This window comes from Sus scrofa, chromosome 6 (genome assembly GCF_054392235.1).
Source record: "Sus scrofa isolate SSC_HxYL_T2T_F1_AM1 chromosome 6, Sscrofa_HxYL_maternal_Yorkshire_Landrace_v2.0, whole genome shotgun sequence".
In the NCBI taxonomy this organism is placed as follows: Eukaryota; Metazoa; Chordata; class Mammalia; order Artiodactyla; family Suidae; genus Sus; species Sus scrofa.
The window spans coordinates 66,519,098-66,546,305 of NC_139388.1; the positions used below are offsets into that span (position 1 = coordinate 66,519,098).

The 27,208-nt window shown below is 45.1% G+C and overlaps 4 protein-coding genes across 4 annotated transcripts in view; 2 read left to right on the forward strand and 2 right to left on the reverse strand.

The window, feature by feature from the left end:
- LOC110261339 (zinc finger protein 444) overlaps nt 1-27,208 on the forward strand; it is a 996,914-nt gene that overhangs the window by 121,631 nt on the left and 848,075 nt on the right. The window lies entirely within an intron of this gene.
- LOC100737142 (uncharacterized) overlaps nt 1-27,208 on the forward strand; it is a 117,529-nt gene that overhangs the window by 8,463 nt on the left and 81,858 nt on the right. The window lies entirely within an intron of this gene.
- Nucleotides 437-15,152, reverse strand: LOC100513741 (uncharacterized). The gene is made up of 4 exons (XM_013998867.3): nt 14,784-15,152; nt 13,980-14,018; nt 13,282-13,408; nt 437-2,479 (listed from the first exon to the last, which is right to left on the reverse strand). Exons 2-4 carry the CDS (start codon nt 14,010-14,012, stop codon nt 1,107-1,109), a joined length of 1,533 nt encoding a protein of 510 aa, XP_013854321.1. The 5' UTR covers nt 14,013-14,018; nt 14,784-15,152; the 3' UTR covers nt 437-1,106.
- On the reverse strand, nt 15,032-26,716 carry LOC106510602 (vomeronasal type-1 receptor 4-like). Its single transcript, XM_084959110.1, has 4 exons — nt 26,655-26,716; nt 18,875-19,023; nt 18,501-18,685; nt 15,032-15,133 (listed from the first exon to the last, which is right to left on the reverse strand). The coding sequence occupies exons 1-4, from the start codon at nt 26,714-26,716 to the stop codon at nt 15,032-15,034; spliced, it is 498 nt and encodes a 165-aa protein (XP_084815236.1).

A 27,208-nucleotide genomic window follows, 5' to 3' on the forward strand; every position in this document is an offset into this window, starting at 1 on the left:
TTGCAGTGGCTGTGATGAATACCAGCTGGGATAGTTCTGATTTGAACCTCCATATGATGGGTGTGGCCCTAAAAAAAAGTTATATTCTTTCATCACGTGAGGCACACAAAGCATGGGACCCCTATGAAAGCTGTGTGGTCCTTAATGCTGGTATAGCCCAGCTGTTTTCTTTTTGGAGGTTCCCAGGCTAGGGGTCAAACTGAGCTAAGCTGCCAGCCTATGCCACAGCCAAAGCAACGCCTGAACTGAGCTGCGGCTGCAACCCACACTACAAATCACGGCAACGTCGGATCCTTAACCCACTGAAAGAGGCCAGGGATCAAACCCATGTCCTCATCGATACTAACTGGGTTCAATACTGCTGAGCCACAAGTGGAACTCCGAGCCCAGCTGTTTTCAGATCACCTCACAGTGAGTAGAACCCTAGGACGAAAGGTGGGTTAAGCATTAATGCCTTTATTATTGCAAAATGGAAAGCAATATGCAGCATGCAGTTCCCAGACTGGGGACATAGACACTGGGAAAATCCAAAATACACGTCACTAGAAACTAATATGTCCTTAAAAATGCAGTCTTTACTGGCAAGCAACCAAGAGAACTCAGATTGGGTCCACTGGGCCAAAAGTGGGTCAGGTCCATGCCTCCATTTGGAAATGAGAAGGGAATGAGGACCCCACGGCTAACACCACGTATTACTTCCCCTGGTAAATGGGGATGAGACAGGTCAGCTTCCCTGAGCAGGTTGGAAGGTACTTTTGACTGTGTGGACCTGCCAGGAGGTAGAGGTGCAGTGAATACTGCCACAGAACAGGCAGTAATGTAAATCTGGCAAGGATCCAGATCAAAAGCCCATGTACAAAAGTCTAATGCCAGTCCTTAATGCCAGTCCGTAAGGATTCTCACATACCTAGGACCTAAGGGGGATCTCCCATGGCGAATTTTCAGGTGTATTAGGTGGCTCCCTCATAATTTCTCTCCTCCAGTGTAATTATACTAGAAGCAAATTGCACATGCCAGAATACCTAAGGCCTTTCACTACTGTCAGGTCTCTAGTGTTGAGTGAGGTCCTACTTGCAACTGAAGGATTTATCCCACATTGACTGCACTCAGGACCTTTTTCTAGTGTGAACTCTCTGGTGTTGTATGAGGCTGGAACTTTGACTAAAGGATTTTCCACAGTCCCGACACTCATAAGGCCTTTCTCCAGTGTGAACTCTTAGATGTTTAACTAGGTTAGATTTGCAGCTAAACGATTTTCCACATTCACTGCACTCGATAGGCCTTTCTCCAGTGTGAACTCTCCAGTGATTCTTAAGGTTGGAGCTATGGCTAAATGATTTTCCACAGTCTCCACATTCATAAGGCCTTTCACCTGTGTGGACTTTCCGATGTGAACTGAAGCTCGAGCTTTGCTTAAAGGATTTACCACATTTACTGCATTCATAAGGCCTTTCTCCGGTATGAAGTCTCCTGTGGTGAATGAGGCTGGAGCTGCGGCTAAAGGACTTTCCACATTCACTGCACTGATGGGGCCTTTCTCCAGTGTGAACTCTACGGTGGTAAATGAGGCTAAAGTTTTGGCTGAAAGCTTTCCCACATTCACTGCACTCATAAGGCTTCTCTCCTGTGTGAACCCTCTGATGCTGAATAAGGTTAGATCTTTGACTGAAAGATTTCCCACATTCCCTGCACTCATAAGGTTTTTCTCCCGTGTGAACTTTCTTATGGCTATTGAGGCTGTAGCTTTGGCTAAAGGATTTCCCACATTCGCTGCACTCATAAGGCCTTTCTCCAGTATGAACTCTCTGATGTATAATAAAACTGGAGAGGTAGGTAAACAATTTTCCACATTCATGGCACTCATAAGGTCTTTCTCCAGTGTGGACTTTCTGGTGCTGAATGAGGTTACATCTTCGGCTACAGGCTTTTCCACATTTGCTGCACTCATAAAGCACTTCTCTAGTGAGGAGTCTTTGGTCCTCAACTAGTGTTTCTGTGTAACTGAAGGCTTCATTGCCTTCTCCCCAGTTCTGATGCCTTTTTCCATCGTGAAAGGCAGCCTCACACTCATTACTATTCTTTGTCTCTTCAGTGTGAGTCACTGGTTGATGGAAGAATTCCACACTGGCTAAGAAGTCGTTGCCAATCTCCCCACAGGAAAAGGATCTCCCTGACACATGCGTTGTGCAGCTCTTTACCAACAAGGCTCTGTGCACAGAACTTCTGAAGGGTATCTCTCTAAAGTGCTGTCCCTGGTACTGCTGAAGCTTGGCAGAGAAATTCTGATGCCCATCCGTGTACGGCTTCTGCCCAAGATGTGTTCCTTGGTGCAAGATATCTCTCAGGAGTGGGCCACACATCTCAAAGGCCTGGGCCTTCTGGGGAGATGAATCTGCCTTGATAGTCCTGATCTGTGATACTCCTACAGAAATGCTCTGTTCAGAAGATGCTTCCTTATCTTCTGCTCTAGGCCAACAACCTGAAAGCAAAGAAGTGATGGTGAAATATATGTTAATGTTCTTGGGGGGGGGCAAACCCCACACAAATGTAATTCAACACATCAAAGAATCAGTCTGGGAAACATTTATCAAGAAAAGAGCGTTGGGGTTAGCTTGAGGAAGCAGCTGCTGTTCTTCCTGGGTCCTTAAGATCACAGAATGGTTCAGCCCTCACCAGCCACAGGACACTCAGGAAGGGTGTGACCCAGGGAGAAAGGTATGCTCTATAGCTCCATCTTCTGTCAATGGCTTTTAGCAGGATTCTATCTGCTGATGACACATGATGCTGTGCAGAAGTCCATCCCAGGCCCAGAAATATCTGACTGGAACAAAGTGAACAGGTGTTCAAGGTTTACCAAATATGTGCACACATTAGGACAAACAGTGTAGAAAAGCACTGAGGCGGGAACAGTGTGAGGAATGAGTGAGACAAGCTGTCTGTGGGAAGTAGGTCCAGAGTAGCCCTGGGTTGGAAAAGATGAGTAGAAATGATAAGTCAGCAAAGTGTCAAGAATAGAGAAGGGAGGAGTTCCTGCTATGGCCCAGTGGATTTAGGATCAGGAATTATCTCTGCTGCAATTCAGGATGCCTCTGAGGTGCAGGCTGAGGATCAGGCATTGCTGTAGCTGCAGCTTAGATTGGATCCCTGGCCTAGGAATTTCCATATATCAAGGGTGTGGCCAAAAAAAAAAAAAAAAAAAGAATGGAGGGGGAAAGGAGAAGTGATGTGTCATTGGCAAGAGCACCAAAACACAAGTAAAATAGGACAGGATCTTGATACAATATCAACGAAGCCCTGAAATCGTGCCCTCCCCCAAGTGCCATTTATCTGGGTCAGGACCCCTCTGAGCCCATCTTGTGGAGAAAGATGGAGAACTGGAGTCATGTCCATCCTGCAAAGCACAGAGGACTTTTTCTCTAGCCCTAGCTGAGGAAGTACATGAGATGAGGAACTCTGAAATCTTAAGGAAAGGATAGGACAAGTCAACAGCCAATACCTGCACACACAACTCAGCACACAACAGACCACTGGAAAGATTTTTTTTATTTAATGTTTTATGAACATGATTTTATGTGAAAGTTCCCAGGCCAGGGATCAAACCAATGCCACAGCCGTGACATAAGCCACTGCAGTGACAATGCCAGATCCTTATCTCACTGTTCCACGGGAGTACTCTTATGTTTTTTTTTTTTGTCCACGCCCATGGCATATAGACCAGGGATCAAACCCATGCCAAGGCAGTGACAATGCCTGACCCTTAACCTGCTGATCCACCAGGGAACTCCAAGAGAGTTTAAAACATTATAAAAAGTACCTAAGGGCACAGCTATAGGGAAGACAGCAGAGTAGTTAAGAACCAGGAATCTATCTTTCCTCCTGGACAGCTAAACTGTAGAATCAATCTGCTGTAATCTGCTGCAATGCTAAACTGCTTTAATTTTATTCACTTTCAAGTCTTAGCATGATAATGTTATTCAACCTCCAACTCCCCTATTCTTGAGCCCTGAGGCAGGCACCATGTGCAGGCTCCTGGAGCGGCTTCCAGGAACCAAGGAAGGCCATAAGATCTCTCTAAATATGAGAGATCTGGAGTTCCCATCATGGTTCAGTGGTTAACGAACCCAACTAGCATCCATGAGGACGAGAATCCAATCCCTAGCCTTGCTTAGTAGGTCAAAGATCCAGCACTTCCGTGAGCTGTGGTATAGGCCGCAGACACAGCTTGGATCCTGTGTTGCTGTGGCTCTGGCACAGGCCAGAGGCTGCAGCTCCGATTGGACCCCTAGCCTGGGAACTCCATATGCCATGGGTGTGGCCCTACATAGACAAAAGACTAAATAAGTAAGTAAATAAATAAATAAATGAGACATCTGTGCCCTATTTGCTGCTTCTGAAGGTGGAGGTGCCAGAGTAGGGGCAGCCATTGTTTCAAACCACACTATCATTGTTGCAAAGGCCCTCTCCTCACTGGGTGGAGCAATGTCACAGGGGATTTACAGGGCAGACATCTATTCCCTCCCCTGCTCTTACAACATTCTTCTCTTAGTCCCCTTTTGACAGGCACATATGCAAGGACTAGGACATTCAAAATCAATCTCATATACAGAGGAACTTAGAAAGTTACCATGCATACCTAGGCTCAGAAAAACCTAAGAGGACCTTCAATACTGTGGATTGATCTCCAGGACAGAGACACACTACAACCATTACACAACTAACAAACAAAAAACACAAACCACCACACACCCAAAAACTAAGCAAAACAAACTCAGCAAACCCTAGCAAGAGGGAGAATTGGATCTCAAGTTACCATGATGTAAGACACAGACACCAGTCTTTCAACAAAAAAATCACAGGACATACATATCAACAGTATGGCCCATTCTAAAGAAAAAAAACAAATCAACAGAAACCACTCTTAGGGCCAAATGGCATACTTGTTACAGAAAAACTTTAAATCAACTGTTTTAAAATATGATCAAAGAGGAAATGTGGATAAAGTCAAGAAAATGTTGCATGAACAAAGTGGACATATCACTATAGGGGAAACAAAAAAGAATCAGGAGTTCCCGTTGTGGCACAGTGTAAACAAATCTGACCATTATCCATGAGGACTCGGGTTCAGTCCCTGGCCTCCTTCAGTGGGTTATGGATCAGGTATTGTCACAGCTACAGCTTACGTCACAACTGCAGCATGGACCTGATCCTTGGCCTGATGTGGCCATATGCCATGGGGTGGCCAAAAACCAAAAAACCAAAAACAGGAGTTCCCATTGTGGCTAAGGAGAAACAAACCCAACTAGTATCCATGAGGATGTGAGTTTGATCCCTGGCCCACCTCAATGGGTTAAGGATCCGGCGTTGCCATGAGCTGCCATGTAGGTCACAGACGCAGCTTGGATCTGATATTGCTATGGTTGTGGCATAGGTCAGCAGCTGCAGCTCTGATTCAACTCCTAGCCTGAGGACTTCCATATACTGCAGGTATGGCCCTAAAACAAACAAACTAATAAAAAGAACCTGACTAGGATCCATGAGTACATGGGTTCGATCGCTGGCCTCGCTCAGTGGGTTAAGGATCCAGCGTGGCCTCTGCCAGCTGTGGCATAGTTGCAGAAGCAGCTCAGATCTGGTGTTGCTGTGGCTATGGTGTAGGCTGGCAGCTATAGCTCCAATTCAACCCCTAGCCTGGGAATTTCTATATGCTACAGGTATGGTCCTAAAAAAAAAAAAAAAAAAAAAAAAAAAAGACAGACAGAAAGAAAGAAAGAAATATTGGAGCTGAAAAGTACAATATAACTAAATGAAAAGGTCACCACAGCGATTCAAAAGCAGATTTAAGCAGAAAGAAGAAACAATCAGTGAACTTGAAGGTATCAAATCTGAGGAAGAATAGGCACTGAACAGAAGCAAGCAGAGCATAAGCTCCCGTGGGATACCAACAGGTGGACCACCAAGTGCAATGTGCAAATCCAGAAGGAAGAGAAGAGACACAAAGGCAGAGAGCATATGTGAAGAAATAACAGCCAATACCAACGCAATCTGATGAAATACACAAATATTAACATCTAAGAAGCTCAGCATACTCCAAGCAGGATAAATTCAACAACCATGCAGCACATTATAATCAAATTTCAAAAGCCAAAGGCAAAGAGAGTCTCTTCTTTTCCTCTTCTTTTCTGGATGCACCCAAGGCATATGAAAGTTCCTGGGCCAGGTATCAAATCTGTGCTACAGCTACAACCTATGCTGCAGCTGCAGCAACGCTGGATCCTTAAGCCACTTCCTGCACCACCACAGAGACAACAATAGATCTTAACCTGCTGCACCACAGTGAGAACTCGCAAAGAAAGTCTTAAAAGCAGCAAGTCAGGGAGTTCCCACTACAGCAGGGGGGTTAGGAATCCAACTGCAGCAGCTCAGGTTGATTCAGAAGTGCAGGTTTAGTCCCTAGCCTGGGAAATTCCACATGCCTCAGGTATGGCCATTAAAAAAAAAATTTGGAAAGCCAGGAGTACCCTTATGGCGAAGCAGGTTAAGAATCTGCTGTTGTCACTGCAGTGCCTCTTTGTTGCTATGGCACAGGTCCACCCCTAGCCTGGGAACTTCTATATGCTGTGGGCAGAGTAAATAATAATAATAATAATAATAACAGGAGAAACTTTCCAAAGGATCTTGCAAAAACACTTCTGTAAGTAGTGACTACATAAGTGACTACAATTCCAGGCAGTCAGGCACAAATAAATGCAAAGTATAAGAAGGGAGCCAAACTTCAGACCCATGGGGTCATCCAGCCTGGGAGCGGGCAAGACAGGTGGGATCCATTAGGCTGACCTCAAGAACAGTGATAGCAAATCCTTCCTCGGGAGGCTTTGGGGCAGCTGGTGTTGGACTGATAAGCAGCAAGTGAGAAGCACACATTACAATACAAGGGATCCCCAAAAAGTGTATGAGAAATTCATCAGAAACCACAGAGGCCAGAAGGCAGGGGGTAGATATATTCCAAGTGTTGAAATGTGGGGGGAAAGGTCAACCAAGAATTCTATATTAAGTAAAATTGTTCTTCAAAAACAAAGGAGAAAAAATAAGTTAAGACATCACAGATAAACAAAAACCAAGGGCGTTCTTTTTTTTTTTTTTTTTAAGGGCCTCACTCTCAACATACAGAAATTCCCAGGCTAGGAGCTGAATTGGAGCTGCAGCTGCCGGCTTACACCTCAGCAATGCAGAATCCGAGCTCTGTCTGTGACTTACACTGCAGCTCAAGGCAAGGCTGGCTCCTTAACTCACTGAGCAAGGCCAGGGAATCAAACCCGAGTCCCATGGATCCTGGACGGGTTTGTTACCAGTGAGCCACAATAGGAACTCCCCCGAGGGCATTCTTTACCTCTAGATGTGCCCTACAAAAAATGAAGTATTCTTGTCTTGTTTGTTTGTTTAGGTCCGCACCCAAGGCATATGAAGTTCCCAGGCTTGGGGTCCAAAATGGAGCTACAGCTGTAAGCCTATGCCGCAGCCACAGCAACACAGGATCTGAGTCTTGTCTGTGATCTACACCACAGCTCATGGCAATGCCGGATCCTTAATGCATTGATTGCGGTAGGTGATCAAACTCGTGTCCTCATAGATACTAATTATTACTGCTGAGCCATCATAAGAACTCCTGAAGTATTGCTTATGATTTTAACATATTTTATTTTATTTATTTTTTTTTTTTGGTCTTTTGCCTTTTCTAGGGCTGCTCCTGCAGCATATGGAGGTTCCCAGGCTAGGGGTCGAATCAGAGCTGTAGCCGCCGGCCTCCGCCAGAGCCACAGCAACACGGGATCCGAGCCTCGTCTGCGACCTACACCACAGCTCACGACAACACTGGATCCTCAACCCACTGAGCAAGGCCAGGGATCGAACCTGCAGCCTCATGGTTCCTAGTCAGATTTGTTAACCACTGTGCCATGATGGGAACTCCAACACATATAATTTTAATATTAACAAGTAGTATTAAACAGACTCTTTCAGATTGAAATGAAAGGATATTAGATAGCAACATGAAGAAACAAAGGTTTCAGACAAAGTTAAATACATAGACAATTATAAAAGCAGTCTTATTATAACTTGGGATCATTATAACTCGGGATCATATTTAAGAGATTAATGCATAAAAAACAACTACTACTCTAAGTGTTTGGATACACAACTCATAAAGATGTCATTCCGTGACATCAATATCTAAAGGTAGAATTCCCTGGTGGCTCAGCGGTTAAGGATCCGGCATTGTCACTACTGTGGCTCAGGTCATAGCTGTGGCACAGTTTTATCCCTGGCCCAGGAACTTCTGCCTGCTTTGGACACAGCCAAAAAAAAAAAAAAAGCAAAAACCTGAAAGGGGTGGGGACTGTGCTATATAGAAGCAAAGCATTTGTTTTAATATTTTTCAAGCTGAACTGGTATAAATTAAAATTATGCGTTATAATTTTAGCCTCATAAACATAATCTCCATGGTAATTACAAAGAAAAAATAGCTAAAGAAAATACACAAAGGAATTTAAAGATTTCACTACAAAAAAATCAACTGAAGAGCTTCCTTGAGACTCAGCAGGTTAAGGACCCATCACTGTCACTGCAGTGACTGCCATGTCTCGGGTTTAATCCCTGACCCAGGAACACCCAACGGCACCAGGTGCAGTTCCCCTCACCACCAAAAAAATCCACTGAACACAAAACACAGTAACACAAGAAATGAGGGACAAAAGAGACCTAAGATATAGAAAAAAACAACAAAATGGCAGAAGTATATCCTTCCTCATTAGTAAGTACTCTAATTGTCAATGAAATAAACTTTCTGAGCAAAAGACAAAATGGCAGAATGGATAAAAGAACATAACCCAATTATATGCTGTATACAAGAAACAACTCACTTTACACCCAAAGACACAAAAAAGTTGAAAGTGAAGGCTTGGAAAATGATAGTCCAAGTAAATACTAACCCAAAGAGAGCAGGAGTGGCTATCATTAATTTCAGACAATACACTTTACATCAAAAAAAAAAAAAAATCTACAAGAGACAAAGAACAATTTTTTTTTTTTTTTTTGTCTTCAGGGCCACATCCGTGGCATATGGAGGTTCCCAGGCTAGGGGGTCTAATCAGAGCTGTAGCCACTATAGACGAAACAACAATTCAAAGCATTTTATGTACCTCAAAACAGACCATGAAAATATATGAAGAAAAAAACTGACAGAATTGAAAGGAGAAACACTGTTCTATAATAATAGCTGGAGACATAAATATCCCACTATCAATAGTAGAAAGAATAAACACACAGAAATAATAAATCTGAACAACAAAATAAACCAACTAACAAGGTATAGAGAACACTCTATCCAACAAAAAGTCATATATATTTTGCTGATTGAACATTTTGCAGGATTAACTGTAATATATCAGGCCACAAGCTAAGCCTCATTCAGAAAAAAGATATCATAAAAAGTGTCTTTTCTGACCCCTGTGGAATGAAGTTAGAAATAAGAAACTGGAGTTCCTGTCATGGCGCAGTGGTTAACGAATCCGACTAGGAACCATGAGGTTGCGGGTTCGGTCCCTGCCCTTGCTCAGTGGGTTAACGATCCGGCGTTGCTGTAAGCTGTGGTGTAGGTTGCAGACGCGGCTTGGATCCTGCGTTGCTGTGGCTCTGGCGTAGGCCGGTGGCTACAGCACCGATTCAGCCACTAGCCTGGGAACCTCCATGTGCCACGGGAGCGGCCCAAGAAATAGCAACAACAACAAGACAAAAAAAAAAAGACAAAAAGAAAAAAAAAGAAAAGAAATAAGAAACTAAGAAAAAAAAAAAAACCCACAAAATTGTGGAATTAAATAACAAACTCTTTTTCATTTTTGGTGGTGCCTGTGGCATGTGGAAGGTTCTGGGCCAGAGAATACACCATCCCCACAGTAGCCACCTAAGCCACGGCAGTGACAACACCAGACCATAACCCAGTGACCCCCAAGGGAACTCCCTAAAGAACACATTCTTATTTACTTATTTATTTTTTAATCTTTCTAGGGCCATACCCACTGCAAATAGAAATTCCCAGGGTTGAATTGGAGCTATAGCTGCCAGACTACACTACAGCCACAGCAAGGCAGGATCCTTAACCCACTGATCAAGGCCAGGGATTGAACCTGCATCCTCATGGACACTAGTCGGGTTCCTTAACATTGAGCCCCAACAGGAACTCCTAAAAAACACACTCTTAAACAACCAGTGGGTCAAAGAAGAATCCCAAAGGAAATCAGACTATACTTAGAAGCAAGAGAAAAGGAACACACAATATAGCAAAAATTATGAAATGAAGCCAAAGCAAAACTAAATGGGAAATAGCTACAATCACATTAAAAAGGGAAAAAGAGGAGTTCCCGTCGTGGCGCAGTGGTTAACAAATCTGACTAGAACCATGAGATTGCGGGTTCGGTCCCTGCCCTTGCTCAGTGGGTTAACGATCCGGCATTGCCGTGAGCTGTGGTGTAGGTTGCAGACGTGGCTCGGATCCTGTGTTGCTGTGGCTCTGGCGTGGGCCAGTGGCTACAGCTCCGATTCGACCCCTAGCCTGGAAACCTCCATATGCCGCGGGAGCGGCCCAAAGAAATAGCAAAAAGACAAAAAAAAAAATAAACAAATAAAAAGGGAAAAAGAACTCAACCACCTAAATTTACAACTTAGGTTACTACAAAAAGAAAAAACTAAATTCAAAACTAGAAAAAGGGAGTTCCCATCGGGGTGCAGCAGAAACGAATCTGACTAGGAACCATGAGGTTGCAGGCCCCGCTCAGTGGGTTATCCAGTGTTGCTGTGAGCTGTGGTGTAGATTTCAGACGCGGCTCAGATCTGGTGTTGCTGAGGCTGTGGTGTAGGCTGGCAGCTATAGCTCTAATTCGACCCCTAGCCTGGGAACTTCCATATGTTGTGGGTACACCCCTAAAAAAAAAAAAAAAAAAAAGCAAAACTAGCAAATGAAGAAATCAACATTAAGACTGAGATAAATACAACAGAGAAGAAAAAAAAATAAAAATCAACAAAACCCAAAGTTGGCCCTTTGAAAAGGCTATCACAATTGAGAAGACTCGGGGAGGTCCCACTGTGGAACAGCAGAAACGAATGTGACTAGTAAACATGAGAATTTGGGTTCAACCCATGGCCCACTCAGTGGGTCGGGGATCCAGTGTTGCCATGAGTTGTGGTATAGTTCGCAGATGTGGCTCAAATCCCACATTGCTGCAGCTGTGGCACAGGCTGGCAGGTGCTGCCAGGATTCGACCCCTAGCCTGGGAAACTCCACATGCTAACTTGGAGTTCTTCCGTCGTGCAGTGGGTTAGGTATCTGGCATTATTACTGCAGCAGCTTGAGTTGCTGCTGTGGCTCAGGTTAGATCCGTGGCCTAGGAACGTCCTCATGTCTCGGCGTGGACGAAGAAAAAAAAAATTGAGACTCCTTAAACTAGACTGACTAAAAAAGAAAAAAATTAGAAGACTCTAAGCATTACTAAAATGAAATATTAAAGTAGGAACTGCTGCAGCTGCAGCTTAGGTCACAACTGTGGCTCAGATCTGACCCAGGAGCTTCATATGCTATGGTGCAGCCAAAAATGGGGAAACAAACAAACAAAAAAGCAAACACTAAAACAAAACTGGAGACCAATATATTTGATGATTACTGGTGCAAAAATAATCAACAAAATACTAGCAAATTGAACTCAGCAGGATATTAAAAGGATTAAACACTGTGAGCAACTGGGATTTACTCTTAGAATACAAGGATTATTAAGTATACAAAATTCAATGTCAGATGTCACATTAACAGAATGAGGAAAAAAAATCATACCACCTCTTCAATGCAGAAAAATCACCAAACAAAATTTCATACCCACTCATGATGAAAATACTGCTGAACTTATTATTAATGCAGTGAAAGCAAAGGATTTAAAACGCATGGCTAATATTATACACAATGATGATGAATGAAAACTCCTCCAAGGTAAAGAACAAGAAAAGAATTCCAGCGTCCACCACTACTTAATTCAACAGAATATTGGAAATTCTAGACAGAGCAATTAGGCAAGAAAGAGAAATAAGAAGAAGACAAAAGAGAAAGGAAGAAGCAAATTATAACAACTCATGAAACAAAGATTTCCCCACAGGAGTTCCCATCGTGGCTCAGTGGTTAACGAATCTGACTAGGAACCATGAGGTTGCAGATTCGATCCCTGGTCTTGCTCAGTGGGTTAAGGTCCTGGCGTTGCCGTGAGCTGTGCTGTAGGTTGCAGATGTGGCTGGGATCCAAAGTTGCTGTGGCTGTGGTGTAGGCCGCCAGCTTCAGCTCCGATTAGACCCCTAGCCTGGGAACCTTCATATGCCATGGGAGAGGCCCTAGAAAAGGCAAAGACAAAAAAAACAAAGATTCCCCCACAAAATTGTTACAATAAATGATTTCAGCAAAAGAAGAGGATATAAATTAAAAAGTTGTATTTCTAGGGAGTTCCCATGGTGGCTCAATGGTTAACGAATCCAACTAGGAACCATGAGGTTGTGGGTTCTACCCTGGCCTCGCTCAGTGGGTTAAGGATCCAGCGTTGCCATGAGCTGTGGTGTAGGTGGCAGACCAGGCTCGGATCCCGCGTTGCTGTGGCTCCGGCGTAGGCCGATGGCTACAGCTCTGATTCGACCCCTATCCTGGGAACCTCCACATGCCACGGGAGCGGCCCTTAAAAAAATACATATATAAAGTTAAGAGCTCTGACTATAAAACTCTTAAAAGAAAGCAAAAAGGAAAAGTTTCGTGATATGCATTTGGCAATGATTACTAGTATATGACATCAAAGACACTAGCAACACAAGAGAAAAGAACTTCATCAAAATAAAAACTTTGATGCATCAGAGGATGTTATGAACATAGTTAAAAGGCAATTCACAATATGGAAGAAAATATTTGCAAATCAGCTATCGGATAAAGGGTTAATATCCAGAATACAGACAGAATTATAAAAATTCAACAACAAAAAACCAAGCAAGTATAACCGAATCATTTTGCTGTACACCAAAAACTAACAACTGTAAATCGACTCTACTTCAATTTAAGCCCTAATGGAAAGAATATTTTTAAAAAGGAATATATACTGGAGTTCCCTAGTGGAAGCAGTGCCTATGGTTTAGATGGAGACGTACCTAAGCCTGGAGAAAAGAGAAAGGCAGAGCCCTGCCCAGGCCTGAGGGGCACGTCTAAGACCTTACCCAGGGAGGATGCAAGCACAAAGGTCTCCAGCATCACATCCTGGTACAGGCATCTCTGAGCCTCATCGAGGAGATTCCACTCCTCCCAGGAGAAGTACAGCGCCACGTCCTCAAAGGTCACACGGCCCTGCCAGCACAGAGACAGATGAGACCTGCAACAGCCTCATTCCGGGGGACCCACAGTCCGCCTCCTCACACATCCACCCGTGGCCAGCCTGCCTCTTAAGAGGCCCAAATCAGAGGAGAGTCCAGATCCTGGGGCCCCTGGGGCTGTCCGCTCTCTCCTCTCACTCCCACTCCCCACTGTGGTCACTCTGCTGGCCACTCTGCAGCCAGAGGCAGCCTGTGAAGACCCAGAACGCATCACCTCCCTCAGCCCGTCCAGACCCCCCACCGCCTCCGGAACACAGCCCTAACTTCACAGGCAGTCACTCCAAGTCTGACCTACTCCCCACCTGCAAAGACAGGAGACCTCCAGACACTTCCCATTTCTCTCCTCAGCTTCCACATCTCGCCTCAAATGGGAACCCTTCCACACAACCCCTGGACTCCACTCAGGACCCTGACCTAGCATTCTCCAGGGTCTCCACCCACGCCCAAGGGCTGGGAAACTGCCAGGGGACAAGTCTCACGTCATCACAACTTTCCGGAGAAAACAGGGGCTGCCACCAGTGAGGGATGAGGACACCTCCACTTACCTGAGGAGGTTCCAAAAGCACTTCCGCAGCCATGGAAACCTGCGGGAAGAGGCAGGTCTTAGAGGGATGGGAGCATGGCGATTTTCCAGGGGCTCAGGCCTTCTCTGCACCCCTGGGAGGCACCCAGCCAGGGATCTGTCCTCGGGCCTACTGTCTAATCTCTCTCCCTCTTTTTTTTTTTTTTTGTCGTTTCTAGGGCCGCACCTGCGGCATATGGAGGTTCCCAGGCTAGGGGGTCCAATCAGAGCTGTAGCTGCCCGCCTACACCACAGCCACAGCCAACACGGGATCCGAGCTGTGACTCCAACCTGCATCACAGCTCATGGCAACGCTGGATCCTTAACCCACGGAGTGAGGCCAGGGATCGAACCTGCAACCTCCTGGTTCCTAGTCGGATTCGTACCACTGAGCCACGACGGGAACTCCCCTACTGCCTAACCTCTGTATTGACTCTCAGCCGTCGTGTGTCCTTGCGGGGGGAGGGACCCCACCTCCTTCTGCTCAATGTCCTCAGCGGCCCTTCAATCTGGTCTATTGAACACACTCTGCGGGGGGGGGGGGGGGGTTCGAATCTAACTCAGATCATGTCTCTCTCCTCACAACTTCCATGGCTCCAAGGGTCTCAGGAAGGAAGGGTCAACTCGTCGGCCTGGCACCGCGTGGGCCACTCTCCGCAAACTCCGTCCCTTGCAGAAGCAACATGGACCCCGGGTTCCGCCAACCCTCCAGGCTCGGCCCGACCTCCAAGCCTCTGCACCCGCCGGTCCCTCCGCCTGCAACGGCTGCCACCCACCACCGCCTCACCGTCCTGGACCGGCTGCAGGCACGCGAGCAGGCGCCCCGCGCTCGGGGCCTCGGTGTCTGGCGGGTGAGGGCTGGGAGGCCCGAGCACGAGCGTTTCCCCGGGGGCGGGTCCCTCAGCGCGGCCGCCGCCCCCGGACCCACAGGGCGGGGCGGAGAGGGGACAGCCGAGCGTCGCGAGAGGCCCCGACGCCGCTGTCTCCTGCCGGCCTCGTAGGCGGCGATATCCCCGACCTTAAAAGTGCCTCTGTTCACTGGACAAAGCCTTTCATTGTGCCATCACCGTCTGTTACTTCCATCCCCAGCCTGCGGCAACGGCCTTCAGTCCCAGCAAACCGCCAAAGTGACCGCCTCTAAAACGCCGGAAGTCCCGCCTTCACCCGTCACCCTTCCGGAAATGCCAAGCCTCTGAGTGCTCATTGGGTGGCCTTCGCTGCCGCTCAACGCCTCGCATTATGGGTTGAGGAGTTTGGGCCGCTTTACAGTCCGGTAGGCGGGCGCTTTTGCTGGAAAGAGTCCTGCTGTCCCCTGTGATTTCCCTGAACTGACCTCCTTATTTTAGGTCGGGGAGAAACTTCACTTACTCTTCAATTGGGGAAGGCCATTTAAAGGCCGTCAAAGCTATTGATGTCTGAATTATTTACACGTTAATTCACATTCCGTGAAGCCTTCTCTAGTGAACATCCGCTGCTCTAAATGCATGAGATTATACATTATCTTATTGCTCTTCAAATGCACGGAAACGGAAGCATTAAAGTGGCTTTTGTAACTTTTAGTAGGTTTTAACTTAAAAAAAGCCATTTTGGAGTTCCCGTCGTGGCTCAGTGGTTAACGAATCCAACTAGGAACCACGAGGTTGAGGGTTTGATCCCTGGCCTTGCTCAGTGGGTTAAGGATCCGGCGTTGCCGTGAGCTGAGGTGTAGGTCGCAGACGTGGCTCGGATCCCGCGTTGCTGTGGCTCTGGCATAGGCTTGGCAGCTATAGCTCCGATTAGACCCCTAGCCTGGGAACCTCCATGTGCAGTGGGTGCGGCCCTAGAAAAGGCAAAAAAGACACACACACACAGAGAGAGAAAAAACAACAACAAGAAAAACCAATAAAGTTAAAAAAAAAAAAAAAGCCGTCTTGGCTCTAATGGACTACGGAGATGAGGCATATTAGGCAGCTCTGAAGGAGATGGGCCTGGTGGGGTCTGTGCTTGTTCACGTAAGTCAGTGATTGTCGCCAGTTCAGTAAGAGACACCGTCATATCCGTTAAACACAAAATTATTGTGTCTAAAAATCAAAACTCTTTGTACATGCACGTTCCACTTTATAGTATACAATTGATGTTTTTAGTGTATAAAAATCACATTAGCTCGTGTTTATTAAAGAGTATTACTCTCTGTACTTTTGTTTTTTGTTTTTTGTTTTGTCTTTTTAGGGCCGCATGCGAGGCCTATGGAAGTTCCCATGCTACGTGTTGAATTGGAGCCATAGCTGCCTGCATATACCACAGCCACAGCAATGTGGTATCTGACCTACGCTACACCTAATAGCAACGCTGTATCCCTAACGCACTTAAGGCCAGGGGTGAAACCCTAGTCCTCATGGATAACAGTTGGGTTCATTACCGCTGAGCCAGGACGGGAACTCCTCAACAATTTTAAAATAGAAAGTTGTTGCAAAACAAAATTCAAGAGTTCCTGCTGTGATGTAGTGCACGACTGGAGTGGCTCAGGTTGGATAAGGTGCAATTTTGATCCCCTGTCCAGTGCAGTTGGTTAAAGAATTGGTTATAGCATATGTTCCAAGTGCAGCCTTAAACAAAAAAAATTCAACTGAGTACATTTTAAATATCCACGTGGCTTTATTGAGTGATTCATGAATCTGGCAGCATCCCACCTAGCAAGTAGAGAGGAGCCCCAAAAGCTACAGAAAGGGAAAGTTTTAAAGGTACCACACAAAAATCATAAACAGAAAAAATGATTATTTCTCATAAGGTCCTCTCCCTTTGGAGAAAAAGGCTCTATTTCGTCTTCCTTTGAGGTGTAGAGAGAGACCACGTGACAGATCGTCCCCTTGGAACTGACCAGAAAATTCCTCACTGATCACTGAGGATTACATTTCTGGGAAAGGTTGTAACTGCATTTATATTAGGTATTAAGTCCTGGATTTAACACAGGTGACTCCACTTAGAGCCTGGTTTTTTGTTTTTTGGGGTTTTTTTTCTGTCTTTTTGTCTTTTCTAGGGCCACACCCATGGCATATGGAGGTTCCCAGGCTAGGGGTCCAGTTGGAGCTGTAGCCACCGGCCTATGCCAGAGCCACAGCAAGAGGGATCTGAGCCGCATATGCCACCTACACCACAGCTCCCGGCAATGCTGGAACCTTAACCCACTGACCCGAGGCCAGGGATCGAACCCGCAACCTCATGGTTCCTAGTCGGATTCATTAACCACTGAGCCATGACGGGAACTCCAGTTGTTTCTTGTTTAACAGAGTTAAAAGTCTTGGTCATTCTTTCTCCTTGATCAAAGCACTGTTTACACCTGGTAACTTTTTGGAATTCTGTCTGAACATGAATGAATCTTTGTGTTTGCCTGTGCATTCACACACACACACACACACACACACACACACACACATACACACACACATATTCCTATACCATTTTTCAGTTTGGTTAGTAAAAGGGAATTCATAATTTGTGTATAGATCTGTTATTTGCTTACCTAATAAGAATTGTTCTTGGAGTTCTGTTGGCCTGGCTGTTCAAGATCCAGCGTTGTCACTCCTGTGGTGTAGAATTGACCCCTGGCTTGAGAACTTCCACACACCTTGGGCACCCCCAAAAAAGCCTCTCAGAATCCCTGGCGCTGGACTTCATCTTGTCTGATAGGTGCATATGCCGCAAAGAAGACCCCTGAGCCAGACCAAATATGGGCCAAGCAAGGCAAGTGGCCAGAGACAATCGAGAAACGAACACCGTTCCCATAAAACCTGAGACTGTAAAGCCACGCAACAGAGCAGTTCTCCTGGGTTCATTGCACTGCTGTTCTTTACCTGGGTGCCTCTACCCAATAAAGTTTTTTCTTTGTCAGAAATAAAAGGAGTTATTTGGAGTTCCCATCGTGGCTCAATGGTTAACAAATCCTACTAGGAACCATGAGGTTGTGGGTTCAGTCCCTGGCCTTGCTCAGTGAGTTAAGGATCCGGCATTGCAGTGAGCTGGGGTGTAGGTTGCAGACTCGGCTCGGATCCCGAGTTGCTGCGGCTCCGGTGTAGGCCGGTGGCTACAGCTTCGATTAGACCCCTATCCTGGGAATCTCCATATGCTGCGGGAGTGGCCCAGGAAATGGCAAAAAGACAAAAAAAAAAAATTCTTATTCACCATTATATCACAAATTCTAGCAGAATAATTTGGACCGAAAACCATCTAGTTTAAATAATTAAAAATGCAAATTGATAATTGATCGATTATTAATATCAACTGCAGAAATCAAAAGAAGTGTAACTGTTGAGCTAGACAATGAAGAAACTGTTTTTCTGGTGCAGAAATCAAGGAAGGAGTGAGAGACACGGGAGTCACTGCTGAGGAGCACAAAGGGGCTGAAAGCAGAGAGACATGATGCTAGTAGCACAGAGATAACCCTCAGCCACTGGTTTGGATTCACAATAAGAGTAACGCAAAGAGTCAAAATGGAAGAGGTACAATAACAGTAGACAAAGCGGCTCACCAGGATCATGTAGCTCTGGCCTCGTGGGAAGGTCTGGGGGAAAGTCTTGCTGTGAATGTGTTGGACTTTTTGCTTGTGCCTGTGCAGGACAAAGAGCATGTACCCACGAGTCCATATCACACAGCCCAAACATACAACATCAACCAAAACCAGCACAACTGCACGTGATAAGCGCATGAATTTGTCTGGCGTGAGTGAGGAACAGTACCCATAATAGGTCTTAACATTTATGTTTTTGCCACTTCTTGGGCCAGTTATTCTAATAGGAACGCAGACATTTACCACGAGTTGTAGGATCCAGAAAAGAAAACTACAGAAGCCAATGGACTTTAGACATTGAATTCTGAAGTCTATCCACCAAGAGTTTCTGGAACAAAACTTAAGGGCCTGGAAGCCACTCAGAAGGCAGGTTGTGCTGATCGAAACCCCTCTGGCCACTCTGTGTAAACAGAAGACAAGTTTACATCCAGCCTCATCCGGGAAACATTTCATTCCAAAAGCTGCCCTTGTCTGTGGGATCCCTCTGGAGAAGAGAACCAAGATGCTGGCTTAGGCAAGTTGGTTGGCGATCTGATCTGTGGGTCTCATCTTGGATCCGGTCAACAAAGTGAGGTTGTAAAGACAAAGGAGGGAGGAGTTTCCCAGAATTCCAGCTCCCGTCTGAGTGAGGAAGAGAATTTCCATCTCCAGGTTCGCCTGCCCTTCACTTCATATCTGGCAGACATCGATTTTAATTTGAGACAGAATAATTCTAGGAAAATTAATGAACAAAAATATGCCACCTTCTTCGGCTCAGCTCTATCTACTGCTGAACATAATACATGATTTCCTCTATTACTAACGCATTTTCGTACTTGGAGTGGATTTTATGAGTATGTTGCTGGAGTTTCCTGATGGAGCAGTGGTTACGCCTCAGTTTTTTCACCACTGTGGCCTGAGTTCAGACCCTGCTCTGGGAACTAAGATCTCACATCAAGCCAAGGCCAAAAACCAAAAAAGTACATGTTTAAGGATGCAGTGTAAGGATTCAGTGTTGCCACAGCTGTGGGGTAGATTGCAGCTGCAGTTTGGATTTGATCATCGGCCTGGGAACTTCCATATGCCACAGGTGTGGCAAAAAACCACTTATGATATAATCAAGCAACGTGTTCATTTGCTGGAAGATTTTGAATAAACAATGCAGCATTCACATATTCTCCTGCAGCTATGAACTGAATGAAGACCATCTTCACCCATGTATGAAGTTACTTTAGGATATATTCTTCTTTTTTTTTTGTCCACTTTTTAGGGCCGCATCTGTGGCATATGGAGGTTCCCGGGCTAGGAGTCTAATCGGAGCTACAGCTGCCCGCCTACACCACAGCCACAGGAACACCAGATCCTTAACCCACTGAGTCAGGCCAGGGATCAAACCCACAACCTCATGGTCCCTAGTTGGATTCGTTTCTGCTGCACCATGACAGGAACTCCAAGGATATATTCTTATGTGAGAAGAGTCAGGTGGGTCAAAGTGTGTTTAGTATTCTTCAATTATTCTTCTTTTTGTGAAGGAATAAGAATATAAATAAGCAAATACACATTATCCCTCTACCTATCTGTTATATTATAAACATCTACAAATACAATTAAAAACTGTTACAGAATGGGAGTTCTCATCGTGGCTCAGCAGTAACAAACACAACTAGTATACATGAGGACTCAGGTTCGATCCATGGCCTCACTCAATGGGTAAGGATCCTGCATTGCTGTGAGCTTGGTGTAGGTAGCAGATGTGGCTTGGATCATTTGCTGCTGTGGCTGTAGGGTTGGCCGGCTTCTACAGCTCCAATTCAACCCCTAGCCTGGGAACTTCCATATATGCAGGGCACAGCCCTAAAAAGACAAATAAATGATAAACCTTTTTAAATAAAAATTTTAAAAAACTGTTACAGAGTGACCTATAAGTTTCAATGAATGATGACAGAGAGAGGCAGAGATGAAACATAGTGGAGCAACAAGAATAGCACCTGGAAATGTCTGAATTAACTTACCTCAGTTATAGTTTTCACTTTCGGGCAAACATAAATATTTTACATATTTATCAAACAACATTATATAATAACATAATTAAAACAATCAAATTTAATCACAAGCATTCCCATCGTGGCTCAGCAGAAACAAGTTGACTAGCATCCATGAGGACACAGGTTGGATCCTTGGCTTCGCTCAGTGGGTTAACGATCTGGCGATGGGGTGAGCTGTGGTGTAGGTCGCAGACATGATTCAGATCCCCTATTGCTGTGGCTGTGGTGTAGGCTGGCAGGTGCAGCTCCTGTTCGACCCCTAGCCTGGGAACCTCCATGTGGCATGGGTGTGGTCCTAGAAAGATTTTTAAAAATAATAAAAATAAAAAAATTTAATCACAAAAGTAAACCAAATATATAAATCTCACAATGTAATAAAGTTATACTATATCCATAAAAATCGCAGTATTCCAGCTGCATTTTAAATTTTTCTAAAATTTTTTATTAAAATGTGGTTGATTTACAATGTGTCAATTTCTACTGTACAGCAAAATGGCCCAGTCATACATATATATATATATATACACATTCTTTTTCTCTTATTATTTTCTATCATGTTCTATCACAAGAGATTAGATATAGTTCCCTGTGCAAAACAATAGGACCTCTTTGCCCGTCCATTCTTTTTATTTATTTATTTATTTATTTTAGGGCTGCACCTGAGATATGGAGGGCTAGGGGTCGAGTTGGAGGTACAGCTGCTGGCCTACACCACAGCCAAAGCAACATCAGATCCTTAATCCACTGAGCAAGACCAGGGATTGCACCTGCATTCTCATGTTCTTAACCCGCTGAGCCACAACGGGTACTCCAGGTCCATCCATTCTAACTGTAATAGTTTGCATCTACTAATCCCACCTCCTAGTCCATCCCATTCCCTCCCCCTTGGCAACCACAAGTCTGTTCTCCATGTCTTTGAGTCTGTTTCTGTTCTGTAGATAGGTTCATTTCAGCAACATTTTAGATTCCACATGAATGGTATTTGTTTTTATCTTTCTGACTTACTTCCCTTACTGTGAGAATCTCTGGTTGCATCTACTGCTACAAATGTCATTATTTCATTCTTTTCAATGACTAAATAGTATTCCATTGTGTATATATACTTTTTTCTTTTATCTTTTTAGGGCTCCATCCACAGCATATGGAGGTTCCCAGGCTAGGGGTCTAATCAGAGCTACAGCTGCCAGCCTACGCCACAGCCGCAGCAACAGCAACACAGGATCTGAGCCATGTCTGCGACCCACACCACAGCTCACAGCAACACCAGATCCTTAACCCACTGAGCGAAGCCAGGTTTCAAACTCACAACCTCATGGTTCCTAGTCGGATTCGTTTCCACTGAGCCATGATGGGAACTCCCTATGTACATATTCTTAACCCATTCATCTTCAAGGGACATTTAGTTTGTTTCCAGCAATTACATTTTTTAGTGTTTTTTTTTTTTTTTTTTCCTTTCTCAGATGCACCTGTGGCATATGGAAGCCCCTGGGACAGTGACCAAATCCGAGCAACATCGGCAACCTATACCACAGCTGTGGCAATGCTGGATCCTTATGGAACCAGCAATGCCACAGAAACAAGCTTGATCATTCCCCTGTACCACAGTGGGAATTCCTAAAAAAAGATTTTTTTTTTGTGGTCTTTTTGTCTTTCCTAGGGCCGTACCCGCTGCATATGGAGGTTCCCAGGCTAAGGGTCTAATCAGAGCTACAGCTGCCGGCCTACAGCACAGCTCACAGCAACACCAGATCCGAGCCACGTCTTTAACCTACACCACAGCTCACAGCAACGCCGGATCCTTAACCCACTGAGCGAAGCCAGGGGTTCAACCCGCAGCCACATGGTTCCTAGTCGGAGTTGTTAACCACTGAGCCACAGGAACCCTGGAATTCCTAAAAAAAGATTTGAGTGCAAATTTCTACTGAAAGAGAATTATGCAAAATAACTACAAAGATTTTACTAACTTAATCATATATATTCTAATAAAACATTGACTATTAACCTCAATAAGTACATTATATAAGAGATTATTCACAGTTTGGTTAAAAAGATAGAAAAATTGAAAAGCAACCAATTTAGTAAAAATTATATATATATAGGCTAGGGGTTGACTCGGAGCTGAAGCCACTGGCCTACACCACAGCCACAGCAACGCAGGATCTGAACTACGTCTGCGACCTACACCACAGTTCATGCCAACGCCGGATCCTTAACCCACTGAGTGAGGCCAGCCATCGGTATCAGTTGCATTCTCATGGATGCCAGTTGGATTTGTTTCTGCTGCACCACAACAGGAATTCTGAGTATATGTCTTTCCATTAAACAGATCTACAGATAATAGCCCTATCCTGAGTAAGTATCACACGAGTTACTCAGCCCGTGTTCTCGAAATGCAGTTTCTCATAAAGAATATACTGTCTTTTAAAAAATGGACAATTCCAGATCTAGGGCAGGAAATGACCAAGATGGAACATCTATTTCAACCAGGACCCAAGGACAACGGGGGTCCCCTGAGAATGAGGACAGCACAGGCTTCAAGTTGAAAAGAACTCTACTCCACAGTAAGGAAACGAATTAAGCCTCCAAAAAAAGTCCCTGGGTAGAATTTAAATACATCAGGTACTTTAAATATCCACATGCTCCTAATGATAGAAAGCCACAGTCACAAGTCTCTCAGAAAGTTAAGGAGCTGACTAGTTATTCTGGAAGCTGAAAAATGAAAGGAAATATAAATAATTTCTCCTCTCTTTCCAGTGCAGACTATTTAAGGGTAATCGAATAGAGAATGAGGAATAGTTCTTTGCAGATGAATTCTAAGTGCAAGTGCAGAAATGCTAATAGAATATGAACATTTTGCTTCCTCTAGAATATCAGTGGGTCTACAGAATGGTTGTCAGTGACAGGTGAAACCACAAGAGGACAGGTTGTGGGAAAATGGCTCTGGGGCACGTATCCTTCTGATCAATCCTCATGGCACAGAAATCAATCTTCCTGTCACACCCCGGCATAATGGTCCCCAGTTGCAGGCAATGAGAAGAACATAGTACTGGATTCTGAGGTATCCTTTTTTTTTTGGTAGGGCCACACCCAATGCATACAGAGGTTTGCAAGGTAGGGATTGAATCAGAGCTGCAGCTGATGGCCTACACTGCAGCTCACAGCAACTCTGGATGCTTAACCCACTGGGTGGGACCAGGGATCAAACCTGTGTCCTCATGGATAATGGTCAGGTTTGTCATTGCTGCGTCACAGCAGGAACACCCTGAAGTATCCTTAACAAAAAGATGAACTTGAATTAGAATTAGATTATTCTGTAGAGCAAACTACACATTTATTTGCAATTTGAGAGAATAAGTTAGACAATATCAAAAGGCTTTGATTAGCTAGTTGAATGATGAAAATGATCCTATAAAAATGATTCATTTACTTCTTCACAAAAATAAATAAAAAGTTGTAAAGAAGGTAGAAACTTTAATTAAAAATTGGAGTTCCCGTCGTGGCTCAGTGGTTAATGAATCTGACTAGGAACCATGAGGTGTGGGATCGATTCCTGGCCTTGCTCAGTGGGTTAAGGATCCAGTATTGCTGTGAGCTGTGGTGTAGGTCGCAGACGCGGCTCAGATCCTGAGTGGCTGTGGCTGTGGAGTAGGCCGGTGGCTACACCTCCGATTGGACCCCTAGCCTGGGAACCTCCATATGCCGTGGCTGCGGCCCTAAAAGGACAAAAGACAAAAAAAAAAAAAAGAAAGAAATCTGGAAAAGCTTTATTACTTTAATTTCAGACTTCACAATAAGGAAGACTATCAGGCATAAGGGGGAGGGGGATGACAATATGATAAAAATGTCATTCCCGATAAACAACGAGGTCCTATTGTAGAGAAGAGGGAATTATATTCAATATTCTGTAATAAACCATATGGGAAAGAATATGAAAAAGAATATATAGGTACAACCGAATCACTCTGCTGTAGAGCAGAAATAAATAAAACATTGTAAGTCAACTATACTTCAATAAAATAAATTTTTTAAAAAAATGGTCATACCTGCAGTTCCCACTGTGGCACAACAGGCTTGGTGGCATCTCTGCAGCACCAGGACACACTTGCAATCCCCGGGTCAGCACAGCGGGTTAAGGATCTAGCATTGCTGCAGCTGCAGTATAGGTTGCAACCACGGCTTGGATCGGATCCCTGGCCCAGGAACCCCGAATGCCTCAAGGCGGCCAAACAAGGGGAAAAAGAAAAGGTCGTTCCTTCTAGAATGTTTAAAAATCTTAACTGTGTATGTGCCAAACAAGAGAGCATCAAATACATGAGGCAAAAACTGATAGAATTGGAAAGAGAAATGGACGAATTGGAAAGAGAAATGGACGAATCCAATCTTAATGCTGGAAACATCATCATGGCTTTTTCGGTAACTAGCATAATAGGCGGGCAGAAAATTCCAAAGAATATAGAAGACCTGACCAGCACTGTCAGCTAGCTGACCTGAATTGACTCTTACAGAACACTCCATCCAACAAGAGCAGGGTGCTATTCTTCTCACTTTATATGGAACATTCACCAAGACAGATGACAGTCTGAGCCATAAAACAACCTTAACAAATATAAAAGATGTGAAATCATACAAAGTGCATAGTAGAAATCAATACACAGAGATAGCTGGTAAATTCTCAAGTATCTTTTTTTTTTTTTTTTTCAGTGAAGCAACAATCTTCTAAACAGCCCAGGGATCAAAGAATAAGTTTTGAGAGAAATTAGAAAATATTTTTAACTAAGTGAACATGAAAACACAACTAAAGAAAGTTAATGACTACAGACAAGGTAACTATAGAGGGTAATTTATAGAATAAATGCGTAAGTGAAAGGTCTAAAATTGATAGCCTATGCTTACACTTTACTAAAATGGAGAGGGACTAGCAAATTAAACATAAAGGATGCAGTAGGAACTAAAAAATAGAGTCTAAATCAATGACGTTGAAAACAGGTAAAGAGTAGAGAAAAATAATGAATCACAAAGATAATTTGAAGATTATAAGAGTTCCCATCGTGGCTCCGAAGATCACGAACCTGACTAGTGTCCATGAGGACGTGGGTTTGATCCCTGGCCTTGCTCAGTGGGTTAAGGATCCAGCATTGCCTTGCCCTGTGGTTTAGGTCACAGACGCTGTCTCAGATCCTGCATTGCTGTGGCTCTGGCATAGGCCGGAGGCTGCAGTTCTATTGGAGCCCTAGCCTGGCAACCTCCTTATGCCACAAGTGTGGCCCTAAAAAGACCAAAAAAAAAAAAAAAAAAAAAAAAAAAAAAGAAAGAAAAAAAGAAAAATCTTCCCAGAAGAGTTTGCTCCATGCTTTTTGTCCCTGGGAATTTAAGACTCAGGCCAGTGTTAAGAGCTTGTGTCTAGGTTTAGATACAGAGCGCCTGTCGTGGAAACGAATCTGACGAGCATCCATGAGGACATAGGTTCAATCCCTGGCCTCACTCAGTGGGTTAAAGATCCAGGCATTGCCCTGAGCTATGGTGTAGGTGACAGATGTGGCTCAGATCTGGCGTTGCTCCCGCAGGGCGTAGACCAGCGACTACAGCTTGGATTCAACCCCTAGCCTGGGAATCATATGCCACTAAACAAAAAACAAGCAAACAAAAAAATCCACTTATGTCCAAGGAAGTTCACCAGAAACACTGTAGTTAGGCGGTAACTGTACAAAAGGAAACACAAAGCTTCAAGACAAAATTAGTGGAGAAACTGTTACATCGTAACAGCAAAACATATCTTCCCTGTGCTGAAAATAGGAACTAGCCCTTGCCCTGTATCACTGGTTGCTCCCTAAGCGGAGCCCGAGCTCTCTCCATTCAATGCTCCCGGCTGCTCAGCTGGTGCAGCAACCTGCTGGAGGTCTCGCTGTTCCTCCTCACCGCCGGGTTTCTGCCAGAATTGCTGCCAGAATTGGTGCCAGAACGCGGGAGGGTTCCCCGGCCCTCCTTTTCCGTGCCTCAGCCTCCGCCAGCACTCTCGGGACCCCGAAGACAACAGCCGGGACTACACTCTGGGGTGTTGCGAGCGAGTCCTTTCCCTCCCGCCCCTCCCCACCCTAAGGATGCCTGCGTGTGCCTGAGACGCGGCCCGGACCCGAAGCGAGGGCGAGGTCCCATCCGCGGTTCTGCCGATGCCCGGCGGTGCTTTCATGTGGCATAAGGACCCAGGTGGTAGGAAAGATCTGGTCGGAGGTCGGTACCCACCTGCCAGCTCGGAAGCACCGACTGGGCCCCCCCTCCCCGCCCCCCAGGGAGCGTGCCGGAGCCGGACGAAGCGATTCTGTAGGGACGGAGGGACCGCCCCTGCCCTCGGGTCTGAGATCTCGAGCGCCTCTGATGATTTGGGTCTCAGCGCCTCCAACACGGGTCACAGCCGTCAGGCAGAAGGTGAGTGACTCCTCACTTTCGCATTGTCGCCTCATTCACGTTCCCTCCTTTTCTCAGTCCAGGTGCATTTCCCCCTCCGCTGACGTCACCAAACACCTGTCAGTCATTTGGACTCACTTGCCTGGTTCCCAAGGGGCCAGACACACGTCCCTGCCAAAGAGACGTCATTTACGGATCCCAGACCTCTTAGGGGGACGCCCCTTTGAGGACCCGGGGTACCCC

What these genes read in the sequence shown, in the direction of transcription:
- LOC100513741 (XM_013998867.3), bottom strand. Translation starts at nt 14,012, where the DNA reads ATGGCTGCGGAAGTGCTTTTGGAACCTCCTCAG. An exon ending in TGCTTTTGGAACCTCCTCAG is followed by an intron (nt 13,409 to 13,979) that starts GTAAGTGGAGGT and finishes CTGTGCTGGCAG; the next exon opens with GGCCGTGTGACCTTTGAGGA. An exon ending in TGTGCTTGCATCCTCCCTGG is followed by an intron (nt 2,480 to 13,281) that starts GTAAGGTCTTAG and finishes CTTTGCTTTCAG; the next exon opens with GTTGTTGGCCTAGAGCAGAA.
- LOC106510602 (XM_084959110.1), bottom strand. Translation starts at nt 26,716, where the DNA reads ATGGGACCTCGCCCTCGCTTCGGGTCCGGGCCGCGTCTCAGGCACACG. An exon ending in CTTCCAGGCCCTTAAGTTTT is followed by an intron (nt 18,686 to 18,874) that starts GTTCCAGAAACT and finishes CACTCACGCCAG; the next exon opens with ACAAATTCATGCGCTTATCA. An exon ending in GCCAGAGCTACATGATCCTG is followed by an intron (nt 15,134 to 18,500) that starts GTGAGCCGCTTT and finishes CCGGCGTTTTAG; the next exon opens with AGGCGGTCACTTTGGCGGTT.